The sequence below is a fragment of the Sardina pilchardus genome, chromosome 13, assembly GCF_963854185.1.
Source record: "Sardina pilchardus chromosome 13, fSarPil1.1, whole genome shotgun sequence".
NCBI classification, from domain to species: domain Eukaryota; kingdom Metazoa; phylum Chordata; class Actinopteri; order Clupeiformes; family Clupeidae; genus Sardina; species Sardina pilchardus.
In genome coordinates, this window is record NC_085006.1 from 17,305,266 (window position 1) to 17,322,267 (window position 17,002).

The 17,002-nt window shown below is 45.9% G+C and overlaps 1 protein-coding gene across 1 annotated transcript in view; it reads left to right on the forward strand.

The window, feature by feature from the left end:
* Nucleotides 1–5,484: 5,484 nt before the first annotated feature.
* Nucleotides 5,485–17,002, forward strand: part of LOC134099151 (FRAS1-related extracellular matrix protein 2-like) — a 97,501-nt gene continuing 85,983 nt past the window's right edge. The window contains exons 1-2 of the mRNA XM_062551942.1: nt 5,485–10,510; nt 12,644–12,733. Of these exons, the coding sequence (XP_062407926.1) occupies nt 5,485–10,510; nt 12,644–12,733 (5,116 nt within the window). The remainder of the gene's footprint in view (nt 10,511–12,643; nt 12,734–17,002) is intronic.

Sequence of the window (17,002 nt, forward strand, 5' to 3'; positions counted from 1 at the left end):
GAGTAGCCTAGAAATCTAGACACCCCTAGGGGTAGTCTAGCAACTCTCCGTTGGCTTGTGAGCTGCCACGAGGTAGCCTAACTTCTCGGGCCAATCACAACTTACAGTATATAAAGTCGGTAGACGGGCTTAACATAATGACGACTGACGCCTGCAACCAGAAGTTGCAACTGTTAAGCATCCTGCTACTTGAAAAGATGATTAGTTTAGTGCTATCCTATTGCGTGGAGACAGAGGGAACTGTTTATCCAACCCCTCCGATTGAGCACTGCTATGGTGAGTTCCCAGACCCTACATCTTGATGGAAAGGTTCACTGAGAAAACTGACTGAAAGACCTACTTGACTATTTATCTAATTCTTTTGTGCTCTCAATACAATGTGAAATGTAGCATTGATTAGCACAGCTATAGATATCATACAGTTTATCCTTTATAACTAATTGCAACTGTGTTGCACGTACATCTTCCCTGCTGATGGGAGCATGATGTGCTATCAGCTGTCCATTATTCAGCTGTGAGAATTTTTTGCGAAATGCATCCATAGTTTTATGTAACATGGACTTTACTGAATATATCGTTGACTTAAATATTTAATACTTGATTACTGGTACTGTGGACCATGACGCCTTGTTTTTCTGAACATTGCAAAATGATAAAAGCTTATTTGTTACAGACATTTTGCATCGTACAGCCATGAAATTGATGACTGAGCTGGCCTTGGAAATAAATTACCACTCTTCAAATACACATGGAATGCCAACACACACACACACACACACACACATATATATTTTTTTGTCTGGACATTTGTAATGAATATCTAAGCCCACTAAATAACAAAGTAGACACATGCAAAAATTACTGTCCAACCCAAACGATCAGTTTAGTTCAGTGTTTTCTTAGTTGTTAGAGAACAGCAGATGCATGTTATATTAAACGGTAATGTTTACATGCAGGACACATAAGTGGAAAGTACCTGGGGGAAATGCTGTGAGAAACATTAAGAACCAGATGGAGTATGGGCCTGCTAATCATATAGAACTGGGAAGCAGTTCAGCTCCACTCAACCACATAGCAATTGAGGGGTTTTGATGTGATGCCAAACACACTCTACCTCATACAGGGGGCCCAGGGTTTGTGGTTGGTGTGTACATTTTTACATACCACTGTGCTAAGAATATGATGTCCACTGGGTATAATCTTATGCCGAAGAGTGATGTTTAAACTCATGTGTGCAGACAAGCACACGATTAAAACACACAGCATACTTCACTGTGGCCTTGTCAACCCAAGAGATGCTTAATATTCTGTTGTTGCACAGGAATCACTGTAATCTGTGCGCATACTGAAACACATAGAATTAATCAGACCTTACAAATTAGACGCACCTTTCAAACAAAATGACTTGCACGGAGGATGACTGAGATGTATGTGATCCTATAACAGAAGAAGCCCCAGAGATATAAATAATATTATATAATATTATAGTACAGTATACACACTATATTGCCAAAAGTATTGGGTCACCTGCCTTGATTCGCATATGAATTTAAGTGGCATCACATTCTTAATCCATAGGGTTTAATAGATGTTGGTCCACCCTTTGCAACTGAAACAGCTTCCATGAGGTTTAGGGGTATACTTATGGAAATTCCCATTAGTGCATTTGTCAAGTCACACACACTGATTTTGGACGAAGAGACTGGTCCTCAGTCTCCGCTCTCATTCATCCCAAAACTCTGTCATCCATGTCTTTGTGGACCTTGCTTTGTGCACTGGTGCACAGTCATATTGGAACAGGCAGGTGACCCAATACTTTTGGCAACATGGTGTATGTATGTATACTGTATGTATGTATGAATGTATGTATATAATGCACAGCAATAACATAGTTAAATGCATGAGTTATGATGTCCTTGTCTCCCCCTCCAGCATCTGAAGGTGAAGGAGTGATTCAGCTATTCACTCTCCTTGCTGTCTATCATCCATTAGACTAAAGCCTTTCCCGAGTACAAACGTGAGCCTTTCTAGGAGATAATCTCCAAAATGTGTTTATGACAGATTTCTGTTTCAAGAAAAACCTAACATTCAAGGTGGTATCTGTGAATCTGTCTCCCCATTTCACTCAGCATCTTTTTGTTTTGTTGTCTGTCACTTTTCACACTTTCAGGGCTGCAACGTGGCTGCTTTCAGAGAATTATAACAGCTTTTCCTTTAATCCACTGAACGTTTTGTGCAGATGGAGAGAAGAGTGAAGACAATATCGGTGGCAGACAGAAAAGAAGAAGTTGAACAAATGGAAGCACATTGCTTTTCAGTCTCTCCAAACTTCACGACGTTGGCTTCAGTTCAGATGGAGAACATCAGTTACATACTGAATGTGCAAAGGACATGAGGCTGGGGCGAGCATGATTCTGGTAGCTCTGATCTATATGGACATCTGTTATTCATTAAGGATGAGACAGGGCGCAGAGAACATGAATCGAGATGATGATGATTCACTTGGCATGTTCTGTATTGTTGATATGGAGCTCACAAGTCTATTTCTAGCTGAGAGCCTTGCATATCAACCCCCTGCATGCTTTCGCCCCATTCTTTCAAAACATTAGGTCAACGCACATGTCATACCAGCGACAACAACCCCATTGCACCAGGACACAGATGAGTGGGCCGAAACAGGTAACCAGCTAATTACCATAGATTATGAATCAAGCTCAGAATGCATTTATATTTCCGATCCATCTGTACTAATGGCCACTGTTGAGTGGTGTGTTTGAAGTGTGTCTCCCCTTAATGAGCTCATTTAAATCACCCTCGATCACCGGAGGTATTTAAGAGAGAGAGAAAAAAAAATCAATATAGTGGTACCGTAATTACGTTTGCATTATGCACAGTTGATTTGGGCAAAGTGGGGTATTTAAAATATTTGGGTTGATTTTTCCAGTCATTACCAAATGCTTAACAACCAGAGTGTGATGAGACTTTAAACAAGTATTCACTATGTGTCCTGCAATGCATTTGACACAATGTGTCCAGCACAAGGCCATAACCATGGAGTCAACACTGGGGCGACCAAATGTGCATGGTGGGTGAAATCAGTTCCTACCATCCTATTATATGTACAAACTCATGAACACATGGGGTAATATGATTATATGTTTTATTTGAAACAATGTGTAATGATACCGATTTTCCTCATTTCATTGCCATTCTATCTTATGTTATTGAGAGTTGAACATATAACGACCAGAACTCTCATACAAACACAAATATGTGCATTGGTATTGTATAAAGGGGGGGATGGGGTATGGGGGGGGGGGGGGGGGGGGGTTGATGATGTCAATTGGACAGGGATAGAAGGTGGCATGAAGTCGGTAAAAGAGCAAAACTGACTAATCAAATTAAAAATAGCTTAGTCTAGGGTGCATTTGTTTTGGTTTGAATATTGATTACATGATCACATAACAAAGATGACAGGCAAATTATATGGCTTCAGAATGCATTCTTGTTAACAGTAGTTTGTAGTAGCTAGCAATTAAGCACTACGCTAGTTCAGCTTAAAAAGAGCACTGATCAAATGCTACAGGAGAGGAAGGTCAGAGAGAGAAGGCGTCATTTTGCCGAAATAATGACCAATCTGTACATCCACTTTTTGCTACTCGTATTCTATAATTAAATGGTATCCTACAACTTCCGCAAGTGATGGCTCGAGAGGATTATTGCACAAGTCGAGTCAGTTATTTCCTGACAATTCTCTGTAATCTAAATTTCTTCACCTCAGATCACCTCACCTCTGCACTTTCTTTCCTGATATCTATTAATTTAGCATACAATCTTCCAGTTTGTAACAGGGTGGGGGAAATAAGATTACTGGGATATCTATAGCATTCTTGTAAGATTACTATAACAATTTTTTCTCAACAAACTATAGTTTCAGATAGCAATTTTCCATAAGGGCAAAGTGGCATTACAATGTTCCCTTCCATTTAAGCTCTGCTGTTTGAGACAGCTATGAGCCAGCTGTACAGAGGACAAAGGGGACATGGCATGCCGACTGCTCTAGAAATGGCACCTTTGGAATGGCATTAAATGACAGTGATTCAGATTCCTCACACATTCAGTTTTACTGTTGCCTGTCCAACTTGAATGAGTGCTATACATGGCTTAGTCAATAAAGCACTCCATGTGACTGAACTACACACAACAAGCCTGAGTGCGTTTGACCTTAGTCTGGTTTGCCAATAAGTATTTACCATTTTGTGTGTGTTGACATGGAAGAGCGAAATGCCATTGCTGGAAAGACATTTTCAGAGCTGTCACATAATATCCTATTCTATTGAACCGCCTTCATTGTTTGCATACAAATTGATCCAGAGAATTGCAGTCATTTCTGAAATGCAGTGAGAATTCACATCACTTGAGAGTGTCATTTTCCCTGTGTGTGTGTCATAGATCCTGCATTATGACTGAGTGAACGACTGAAATTTGAATGACAAACACTTGGATATAACAAAAAAAAGCGTGAAAATGCCTTCTGAGGAAATGGTGAAAACCTGAAAGCCTATGTAAAATTTAAAAGGCTTAAAAAATACCACTGCATTTGCTAAATATGTATTTCCGCGATATCCTTTTCTGCATAAATCTTCTACATTGTCACGCACTTTTTGTCACACACTATCGGTCGATAATGAACTGTTTGCCAATGAAGGACTTGAAGACACGTCTTTCAGGTTGGTAGAGGAACCGAATTGATTTACAAACGAATTCTCCTCTCATCTCCCGCCACCACCAGAGGGAGCTAGGATATGTCTCATCATCCTGCACCTGCCACAACGTACTCTTCAAAAACACTTGTGCCACTTATTTTGTCGACAAATGTGCTTTTACGTTTGATTTTTCGTTTAATGCAGAACTTAAAGAGTGCATAATTAAATCGGGGAAACAGCATGTGTCTGTGTTTTGATTTTTTCACAATATTTGCTGCTGAACATTTTCAAGAACTCTCGATTGTAAGCCAACAAAATTAAATATGACGATAACCTACTGCAAACTCGCAGCGTTATATTGCAGAAGAATAGTTCTGAGAGGACAGACATAATTGCGAGAGTGTGAGCGCATTCACTCACCTCATCTTCCCTGACACAAATTTATTCAGACTGGGCCAAACTGTAGCTGTCGCTCGCGTTTACTTGGAGTGACATGACTCAGGTCCATTTAAGTCTTAACATACGCATTCCACCGTAAATATCATCCAATCACGGAGCACAGAGGGCGTGATTTCCTCACTCCAGCTTTCCAAATGTATGAAGTTTAACCCAGCGCAGCCGATTGGAGAGAATGGTGTACCTCAGCACGGATACGCGTCTAAGAATTTCTCACCCTCATTTTATTCGTTTGTAACTTTTATTGCGCGAAGTAGCCTAGTTTGTTTTCGTATTTTATGTTACAAGTGCAGTGGATCCTCGCTTTGGGTTCTCTGCACAAATGGCTTTGAATATCTCCCTGCAGCGGCACAGGATTCCTACAGTCGCTGTTCTCTTCCACTTACTTGTTAGTGCATTGACTTTGACAGGTTATGCATCGGCACAGGTCTTTGACAGTTTGGGATTATCGTATGGTTTGAGAACGGACCTCTCAGAGGATGCAATATTGGTTGCAAACAATGGAATACGCGTGCCTTTCGGGAGATCCATTTTTGTGGATCCCATCAACGACCTGGTTACCCAAGTTCAGCCTGGAGACAAATGTAGCATAACCGTGTTGGATAATGACCCGTTGTCACAGAGACCGGGGCTGCTCTCCCCGAAAAAGTTTCCGTGTGAATTCGGTCCCAACGATGTGAAGTACTCGCACTTCGGTTCCAGGAGCCCGGCAAAGGACAGGGTGAGGCTACAACTCCGCTATGACACCCAAACTGATACCGTCATTATACCGTTTATGATGGAGGTTGAGGTAATCTTTACACAATTGGAAGTATTGACCAGAAATATGCCCCTCACTGTTGAAAAGCTTTTAGGAGCAAGTAATCCCATTGATAACAAAATATTGGAATTTACTTATGACAGAAATGCCTATCAGTGCAAAGTCGCATCACTCGCCAGTGGCAGTGCACTGCCCAGATATGGCAAACTTATTGACGAGGGAAAACTGGGAAAGATGGTGGACTGTGATGAATTTCTCAGACTCAACATTCGTTATCAGCACACGTTTGCACATCGTTCCCCCAACAGAGATTATGTTCCTATGTTTGTAGAGTTACAAGACAAAGAGGGCAACATATTAAACCAAGAGTTTTTCCAAATTATGGTGCGCATAAGAGAAGGGGAGGAGAACACTGCCCCAAAGCCCAGTTTTGTGGCTATGATGATGATGGAGGTGGACCAGTTTGTAATGACTGCCATTACTCCTGATATGCTGGCTGCGGAGGACATAGAATCCAATCCAGATGATTTAATATTTAATATCACGTCCCCACTGTCTTTTGAAGAGGGCTACATTGTGAGCACAGATGATAGGAATTTGCCTATCACCTCTTTCTATCAGAGGGATTTGAAGGAGCTGAAAATAGCCTATAAGCCCCCCGCTGTGGATTCAGACAGTGAGCGAATTTTCCAAATAGAGTTCGAGGTTGTGGACACTGAGGGAGCTGTGTCGGACCCCTTCGCCTTCATGATTGTTGTCAAGCCGATGAACACTCTGGCCCCTGTCGTGACCCGAAATACTGGACAGCTGCTGTATGAGGGACAATCTAGGCCGCTGTCCAGCTCACACAATTTGGAGATTAGCGATGAAGACAACCTGGACAATGTGAGGGTCAGTGTGATTGATGGGCTCAGGCACGGGCATCTGACAGTGTTGGGGTCACGGAGGAAGTTTTTCACGCCAGCTGACCTGGATAATGGGGTGGTCATCTACCAGCACGACGGCAGCGACACCTACAGTGACAACATCATTTTTCGGATGACAGATGGCAAGCACGAAGTGGAATTCCTCTTCCCCATCACCGTGGTGCCAATGGACGACGAGCCGCCAATCATCAATGCCAACACAGGCCTGGTGCTGTTCAAAAATCAGATGATTCCCATATCGCCCCTGACGCTTAGTGCGGCTGATATAGATTCGGAGGACTCCACCATTAAGTTCATAATCCAGCCGCCATTCTCCACGATAGGAGAGGTGCTGCTGCGGCAATCTGAGGCCCCGGAGGATCCGTCCACATGGCGGTTCGATGCGGAGGACGAGATGTACGAGAAGTCAGTGACAGAGTGGCTCCAGGTGGACATCACCGACGGCAAGCTCTTCTACAGGCACGTAGGGCCTCACATCACCGGGCCTGTCATGGACCAGTTTGTGTTCCGCGTCCAGGATGACAACGACCCCCCCAATCAGTCAGGGGAAAGCTCGTTCATCATCAAGCTTCTTCCCATCGACGACATCCCTCCCGAACTCTACCCGGGCACCACGCTGCAGATGACCGTGCACGAGTATCAGCTCACATACTTTCGCAAGAAGTTCCTGCGTTACACGGACCTGGACTCTGAGGATCGCGACCTGAAATACACCATCACGCAGCCACCCACTGACACGGATGCAAACAACCCTCTTGTGTTCGGGTCAATCGTTTTGACCGAAAGTCCAGGCGTGCAGGTCACGGAATTCAACCAGGCGCAAATCAATCACCACAAGATAGCCTACAAGCCACCTGACGTGGAACTGGGTATCATAGCCCACGTGGTGCAGTTTGCGTTCACTGTCGAAGACACAGCTGGAAATAGCGTCACCGGATCCTTCGACATTTATCTTCAGCCTGTCGACAACAAGCCACCCCAGATAACTAACTCTGGTTTCACCGTGTTGGAGGGCAGCACACATGTCATTATGAGGGAGGAACTGGACACCGAGGACCAAGACACTGACAGCAGTCAGATTTCATTCACAATCATTCAGTGTCCACTTCACGGTGTAGTCCAGTATACATTCACTGACTTGACCAAAGGCGATGCGTTTAACCTGAGGGACATTTCAGAGGGGAGAATTGCGTACGTCCACAATGGAGATGAATCAACCAGTGATTATTTCCAAATAGATGTTAGTGATGGAGTCCACGTTGTCACAATTACTGTCAGGGTTAACGTGAAGCCGGTTGACGATGAAAAACCCACCATCAGTCTCCCAGCCGGCACCATAGGCTCTCACATTGACGTGTTGGAGAACGGGGCCACTGAGATCACGACAAGCGTCATTCAGGGCAAGGACGAGGATACAGACGACGTCCGGCTGACCTTCATCGTGGAGGACCCTCCCGTGTTCGGGGAGATTCTTGTGAACGGGGTGCCTGCTGGGAGGTTCACCCAAGCCGACATCATCAGCGGCTTCGTGGTGTACGCGCACACCGGGGGAGAGATCGGCCTCACCACCAAGCACGACTTCTTTAACCTGACCCTCACGGACATGTCGGACGAGTGGACCGTCGGGGGCAACAAGGTCACTGGGGTCAGAGTTCAGGTCACCATATTGCCCCTGGATAGCCAGGCTCCTGAGGTGTTTGTAGGCCCCCTGTTCAGTGTAGTAGAGGGAGAGAAGAATGTCATAGAGATCCTGCACATTAGCGCAGACGACGTAGACACACCCAACGATGACCTCCTTTGCACGATCATTGTTCAGCCGTCGTCAGGCTACATCGAAAACATATCCCCAGCCCCGGGCTCGGAGAAGTCTAGGTCAGGCACAGCCATCAGTGCGTTTACCATGAAGGACATCAGGCAAGGCCACATTTATTATGTGCAGAGTATTCACAAGGGCGTGGAACCTGTGGAAGACAGGTTCACTTTCAGATGCTCCGATGGCATTAATTACTCCGAGAAGCATTTCTTCCCTATTAGGATCATCCCGTCCAACGACGAAAAGCCAGAGATGTACATGAGGGAGTTTGTAGTGATGGAGGGCATGAACATTGTCATAGACACTCCGATTTTGAACGCAGCAGATGCAGACGTGCCCTCTGATGAACTGACGTTCATAATCACCAAGCCCCCAAAACATGGCGTTCTCTTAAACCAGTTGACCTCTGGCACCGTTCCAATTAGCAATTTCACCCTTGACCAGATCAGAGAAGCCTCTAGTATTGTCTACGAACACGACGATTCGGAGACCACAGAGGACAGTTTCACTGTCATTCTCACTGATGGTAAATTCACAGTGGAGAAAGAGGTCCTGATCATGATTATTCCCGTCGACGACGAAACGCCAAGGATGGCCATTAACGACGGCCTCGAGATAGAGATAGGAGACGTCAAAGTAGTCACCAACAGAGTTTTAAAAGCCACTGACTTAGACTCGGAGGATAGCACACTGACATACATCATTCGCTATGGGCCGAACCAGGGATATTTACAAAGGCGGACCCCATTTGGTTATTTAGAAAACATCACAATAGGGATGAATTTCACCCAAAACGAAGTAGACCTCGACCTCATTGTTTACATTCACAACGGGCAAGAGGGGATTCGCGATCTGATTAAATTCGATGTCACAGATGGCATCAATCCCTTGATAGACAGATACTTTTATGTCACAGTGGGCAGTATAGACATGGTCTTCCCTGACGTTGTCAGTAAAGGTGTATCCCTGAGGGAAGGGGGTAGGGTCACTCTGACCACTGACCTGCTGAGCACCCATGACCTGAACAGCCCCGACGAGCACCTGGTCTTCACCATCACCCGCGCACCCCAGCGGGGACACCTGGAGTGCACGGACACCCCTGGTATGCCCATAAGCTCCTTTACCCAGCTGCAGCTGGCCGGGAATAAGATCTACTACATCCACACGGCGGACGACGAGGTGAAAATGGACAGCTTCGAGTTCGAGGTGACCGACGGGTACAACCCGGTGTTCCGCACCTTCCGGGTGTCCATCTCGGACGTGGACAACAAGAAGCCGGTGGTGACCGTGCATGGGCTGGTGGTCAGCGAGGGAGAGAACAAGCTCATCACGCCGTTCGAGCTGACGGTGGAGGATCGCGACACGGCGGACCGGCGGCTGAAGTTCACCATCACCCAGGTGCCGGTCCACGGCAAGCTGCTCTTCAACAACAGCCACCCGGTCACCTCTTTCACCAAGCAGGACCTGAACGAAAACATGATCAGCTACAAGCACGATGGCACCGAGTCGTCCGTCGACTCTTTCTCCTTCACCGTGACCGACGGAACTCACACAGACTTCTACGTCTTCCCCGACACGGTGTTCGAGACGCGCAGACCCCAAACCATGAAAATCTCCATTCTGTCCGTGGACAACGGCGTTCCACAGATCGTGGTCAACAAAGGAGGCGCAACCCTCAGGATTCTGTCCACCGGTCACCTGGGGTTCCTCATCACCAGCAAGGCCCTGAGAGCAGAGGACCGAGACAGCCTGCAACTGGCCGTCACCTTTCGGATCACGGTGGGCCCAGAGCATGGCTACCTCATCAACCTGGGAAAAGGCAACGTCACGGTCACCACTTTCACCCAAGGTAAGAAAGAAAAAAGTGTTGTTCGCAACGTTCATTTGCAGAAAGTACAACTGTCAACTGTATTGTTTCACATTATCCCAAACAATTTAACAGTCATGGTGCAGATCCACTGCTGGCAGGAGACATATTTTACTTGGCTACAGACTCTTTAGTATGCTTGAAAGAGACGTCTGTTTTTTTTTCTCCCCTTACCACATGGGATGCAGTTCACACCACGTTTGTCTGTATCACAAAAGGGTTTGTACTCTCGCATTTTAACAAGGTGTGTCATGACAGCGTACTTAGTGTATCAGACAGCGCAGGTATTGAATTACGTATGGCTCCCCAGGTAGAGACTTTGAAGGGGTCTTAACACGTTCCTCTGGAATATAGAGTTTCGGTAAACCTGGCTTCTCCTAACAAATCCTTTTTGTTTACTGACTCATTGGTCATATATGTACAGGGGTAAATTATGTTTTGTAAATAGCATTGGCTTGCTGTAGGTTAAATAACAAAAGGTCCATTGAGCTAGCTGCTGTTGTTGTAAGAATGTTCTCTGATCCGAGGCTGTTTATATTAACATATTTGTTATTAACCTTAATAATATCTCACCTTAGACATAACAGTAACCTGAATCCCAAGGGGAAAAAGTGACAGAATAAAACTCAAATTAAGGGTGGGAGGTGAAGACTTAATCATTTTTAACACACGTTTGAATAATTCTGCACCATAGTGGTAGTGAAAGTTGGACGTGTTCTTTGGCATAGCTCCTCTGGGGTATGTCAGGCCAGCACACAGCATTGACATCTTGTTATCTGACCAACAACTGGCCAGATAAGCGCTTGAGCAAACAATGGCAAACCTCATTTCAGCCTCAAGAAGTGTGGAATGCATTACATAGGTGTATCAGTCATATTATCTATACCATGTCTTACATGTGGTATGTCAAAACTGTAGGATAGCATATTTCTGTGCAAATTGTATTTGAATGTAGCAGGAACTTAGTGATTTGACCTGAAACAGCACAACACAAGTCAAAACTCAGCAGGCAAAAGGAGACTGTGTGTGTAGCGAGAGGGGCCAATTCTGTGGCAGTGTTTTCTTTATTAGACAGTGAAGCGTGCCGCTCTGGTCCCGAGGGACATGTATCTGTGTGCAGCCCAAGCACCTGCGTAGTCCGAGAGCCCGGAGCAGAAAGCACCATCGATTTACCCTCTCTGCTCTGCTCTGCCCTAGCATAGCCCCCCCCCCCTCCATCCAACCCTCACCCTCACCCTCACCTCTGATGCCTGTTTAATATTTCAGAGGAGTCGTGCAGAAAGAGTGTAAGGGCAAAGCATCCAGTAAATAAAGTGTCTCCCTCGTGGGCATTTGGGAGATGGTGGGGTTACATTTTTATGAGCTGGCCGTCTTTGAAGGGAGGAGTGTTTTGACATCAAATATTGAAGATGCGAGGCAGCAGCAGTAGCAGCGGTGGTGGCGGCGGTGGTGATGGTGGTGATGGTGGTTGCGGCAGCCGTAAACTTCACGCTTGCCCAGAGAACCGACCTTTTAGAAACACGCGAATGCCTCAGCCGCGCTCAATGAGAGAGAGCGGCTCGACAGATGTGCAGATGTTCAGTCGTTCGTTTCTTTTTTTATGTGGGTCTGAGAGACTTTGTTCTCCCATCGTTCGGCACAGCAATCAATGTTATGTGTGCCTCATATTTCTTTTTTTTACATGTCTCTGACTTGTAGTGTTAAATTAGCCAGCAGTGCACTGATGACAGTGAGGCATCCTGTAGGTTCTAGAAGCCTGCATTCTCTGAACTGTTGAGGCATGTGCAAATTGGCCACGCTGGAAGTGGGTCAGCTGAGTTGACATGTTGATATCTGAAATGGCTGAAAGCATCGCCAGACTTTCCATGTGTTTATTTACTTCATAAAAATAATATAAATTTAAACAAAATTGTAAAATGTTTTAAAAGACAGGCTAACAAGTAACAAGTTAATTAGTATGGCTCAAGGTAACAGTTCATGAACTATGTGAGCCTTACACACAGGTCTCTCTGTTATTACAGTAAAAAATAAAAAATGAATGTATCTTGATTTAGTATGGGAAAGGAGAATAGGAAGTGGAATAGAATACTGATTTGCTTTTCTCTTCTCCTCCAGCTGACATTGATGACATGCATATCTGCTACGTGCTACAAGATGGAGATAACGCCACGAGTGATGTGTTCTTCTTCTCCATCGAGGATATCGGTAGGTCTCTTCAAGTCTCTCCCTCTCGCCTCTCACTCAAACAATGAGGTTGTGATGACGACATGAGTGTGTGTCGCATTTGTTATTCAAATAACGTGCCCTTCATCATTCGCCATCATTCATTCACAAATTCCTCTGTGGGCTAAGGGTTCTGTGTTGGTTCCTGAGGACTGACGTAATTAAAAATGCATGGGCTGAAAGGGAAGGGTTTGAATTTTGAGTAAGACATACCAAGAAGAGAGCCCCTGACTTATGAATAGATCTAATAGACCTACGTACGTCAGGCCCGGGCCAGAGTTGGACCAGACCCGCACTGGGATTGGCCCGGCCTCGCTTTGGTATCTGCCAAAGATCTAACAACTTTGCCTTCAGCTCTGGAGCTGATTCTTCCCCCCTCATGCCCATATGTATATTTTTAGCATTCTGAATCAGAAGGGTGGGTTTTTTTTCTCTCTCCAATAGAAGGGTTGCTGGAGGCTATTCCGTAATATCCAGTTGTGCCAGCTCAGGGAGAATGAGCTTCTGCAAGTGAAACTAGATTCTAGTGCTGCGGGTGGTGCTTTTGTGGAGGAACCGTGCGTGTGTGTGTGTGTGTGTGTGTGTGTGTGTGTGTGTGTGTGTGTGTGTGCGCGCGTGCACGCACGCACGCTGAATTTAGGTTGTTAACGGCTTTCCCTTTTGTCTGTGTGTTTTCTTGTGAGCAGCCCACATAGTGGCGCATATGTAAACATGTCATCAACTATATCAATAATATTATGGGATGACAAATGCTCCTCACAGGGAGGAATTCTACCAGTATATCATGGACGATACAATATGGCAATGTCCCTGATGTAAATATAAGTGTGTGTGTGTGTGTGTGTGTGTGTGTGTGTGTGTGTGTGTGTGTGTGTGTGTGTGTGTGTGTGTGTGTGTGTGTGTGTGTGTGTGTGTGTTTGTGTGTGTTTGTGCGTGTGTGTTTGTGTGTGTGTCTGTGTCTGTGTGTGTGTGTGTTTGTGCGTGTGTGTTTGTGTGTGTGTCTGTGTCTGTGTGTGTCTGTGTGTGTGTGTACATACTGTATTCATGTGTGCATTTCTATATACATATTGTACATATATTCATGTATGCGTGTACCGATAATGATGAATTCATGTATATTTGTACGTAAAAGCTCTCTCCTTAAAGACCTCTTCCGGGAGTCTCATTAGCAAATTATCTGTATAGCAGCCTCCAGTGAAACGCAGCAGCCGAGATAAAGAATGCACCAGTCAGTATTAATAGACTCATAAACACTTTGTTGATTTTCCTCGGGGCATGTCCTTGTTTTACTGCGTTCGCGTGTGATTGGCGTGTGTGCAGGACCGGAGTGGAGAAGGTCCAAGCAGCTGCTGGTAATGATGTTCTCAGCGCTCCTGTCATTACGGATTCACTGTCTGGCACAATAGAGAGAGAGGGAGAAAACGAGCGCTACAATACTGAGCGCAGGCGGAGAGCAGAGTTTTGTATGTTAGTTATTAATTATCCATGCAGGTCCTGGCCTCCTTTGAAACTTTTTTTTTGTAATTGCTGTTTTGCTTTTCTCAAACACAGCTGAGGCTTAGTATTAAGAAAGATTTGCAGTGTGGGTGTGTTTTTGTAATGTGTGTATGCATGTGTGCAGGTGTGTGTGTGTGTGTGTGTGGGTGGGTGTGTTGTGTGTCTGTGTGTGTGGTTTTGTTTATGTGCATGTAGATGTGGTTGTGTGAGGTGTAAATTAGACTGTATTTGCATCCAGTGTGTGTGTGTGTGTGTGTGTGTGTGTGTGTGTGTGTGTGTGTGTGTGTGTGTTTGTGTGTGTTTATGTCCGTTCAAAAGCAAAAAAAAAAAAAACCCAGTGTGTATTCAGATGGCCCCCAACACGGCTACACAAACGGCTTCTCTGTTCTCTCCCCCGGCCCTCGTGGGTGGGTCTTTCCATCCCCATCTGTTCCTGTCTGCCGTAGTTCACTCACGGGCCAATACCAAAACTCTAAAGGCGCTCACTCCTTAGGTATGCAACCGAGCGAGCGCTTGAATAGCCTCGGCGCCGTGACGATGACGATGCCGCTGACGGGTGGCGGTGAGTGAAAGCCGGGCGGGCGGGCGGGCGAGCGAGGGGGGTGCCCCCGGTGACGTGGCCTTTTTTTTTATACGCGGCTGTTCCACGGCCCTGGAGAAACACAAAGCGCATCTCTGAGGGGAGCCATTCGGTCTCTCGGTGACGGCTCAGCATCTCCTCTCACACACACCGCAGACACACACACACACTGACGGATAGACACAGGCGGCTGAGCTGATGGGGGTCGGAGAGGTAACCCCGCGAGGCCGAAACCGAGCCTCCGTCGGAAGGTGCTGGGAAGCAGAGGGGGCCCGCTAGAAGTTAAGGAGGATGACGACGGGGGGAAACAAGGGACGTGTCCCCCCCCCCTTTTATCGTCGGACGAGCCCGGACAGCTCTTTTCATGTCCGCCGGTCCTGCAAAGCGCAGCCGGTGAATAGGCGGCGGGGATTCCAGTCGGGGGCTCATGAGAGTGTCGGGAGAGCGGGGGCCGAGGCAGCGGCGGCGGGTCACAAAGTGCACATGGGAAGAGTCTCCCCTCTCGGCCCTCCGCGCGGCCGCTGCCAAAAGAGCAGTGAATAGGCAGCGTGACAACGGCAGCAAAGCCCAGCCAGTGTGGGATTAGAATGAGTACAATGTTACAGTCTCTCCCGTTCTCTCTCTCTCTCTCTCTCTTTCTCTCTCGTGCGGTATCTTTCTCTCATTCTCTCTCTCGCTCTCTAATTCTCTCTATCTCTCTCTCTCTCTCCCTCTCTCTTTTTCTTTCTCTCTTGTGCGGTATCTTTCTCTCATTCTCTCTCTCGCTCTCTAATTCTCTCTATCTCTCTCTCTCTCTCTTTTTCTCTCCCTTTCTTTCTTTCTGTTTCTGTATCATTAGGCCAATCTGTACACAGGAGAATCTGGGAACAGAACGGAAGAGGAAGAGAAAGAGAAAGAGAAAGCTCCCTGTTAAGGTTTTTTTTTTTTATCTGAGGTCTTTATCCGTGTTTTGTTAAGGAGATACCCCTCATTCCACAATGTGGTCTTGTTAAAGCGATATCTTCATTCGACAGTGTCATTCCCTGGTGGTAGGAGAGTTAGGAGAGTTTCTGATACTTGGATTTTGTTGTTGAATATGTCTTTGTGTCACAACAAGAAAAATGTTGCATGGCTCTTGTTTCTTATTGAAGCTGGAGAAAACAAATTGAGATGCTCTCTGGAGCCTGATCCAAAACATTGTTCTCCCCCCAGTGACATTCTTGATTGGATTATATTCATCTCCCTCGAGTCAACAGCTTGGCGCATACCGAGTGTGCGACTTGTGAAAATTTGGCAACAAATTAATTTGTCGCGCCGCAAAGTCACTCAAGCGTTTTGCAGCAGGCCCGCAGCAGGTTGTTACCGAGGAATTACGTTCAGTCTCCTAGAGGCTAGTCTCAAACAAATGGACGCTGAATGGCAAATGTGGGGATATGGGAGCGCACGAACGAAGCTGAGGGGAGATAGAGAGAGAGAGAGAGAGAGAGAGAGAGAGAGAGAGAGAGAGAGAGAGAGAGAGAGAGAGAGAGAGAGAGAGAGAGAGAAAGGCGAGAGAGGGAGACAGAGGGAGAGAGTGATGGAGAGAGAGGGAGAGGGAGAGAGAGTAAGGGGGGCGAAGAGCTTGAGGATTCAAAGCCGTTGCCGTGATAAGATCGCGAGGATTATTTGAGCACTTACCTTGTGCCTCTCTAGAACGCAAGCCCTCGTCTGGGTGGTTGGAACGCACATACTCTAGACACGGACACACACATGTGTTTGTATTCACACGCACTTACTACCACACAGTTATGGATAAGAACTCAACAGATATACCAATTTGCAGCCCTGGAAGATTTCACCTATCTCTGGATGCTGTGCAGATAAGCATAATCAAACACACACACACACACACACACACAGAGACACACACACAGACACAAACACACATACACACATACACACATATGGATACAGGCACAGGACACTATTTACTTTACAGTTGTAGATAAGAACTCTAGTCATTTTTCAGTTGGGCAAAATGGAAGCATTGTGTGAATCCACACAAATAAAATATAAATATTCTGTGCTTGGAATATACATAGACACAACCCAGTAGCACACACACACACACACACACACACACACACACACACACACACACACAGAAACATGAACATATGCAGGCACACACACACACACACACACACAAACATGAA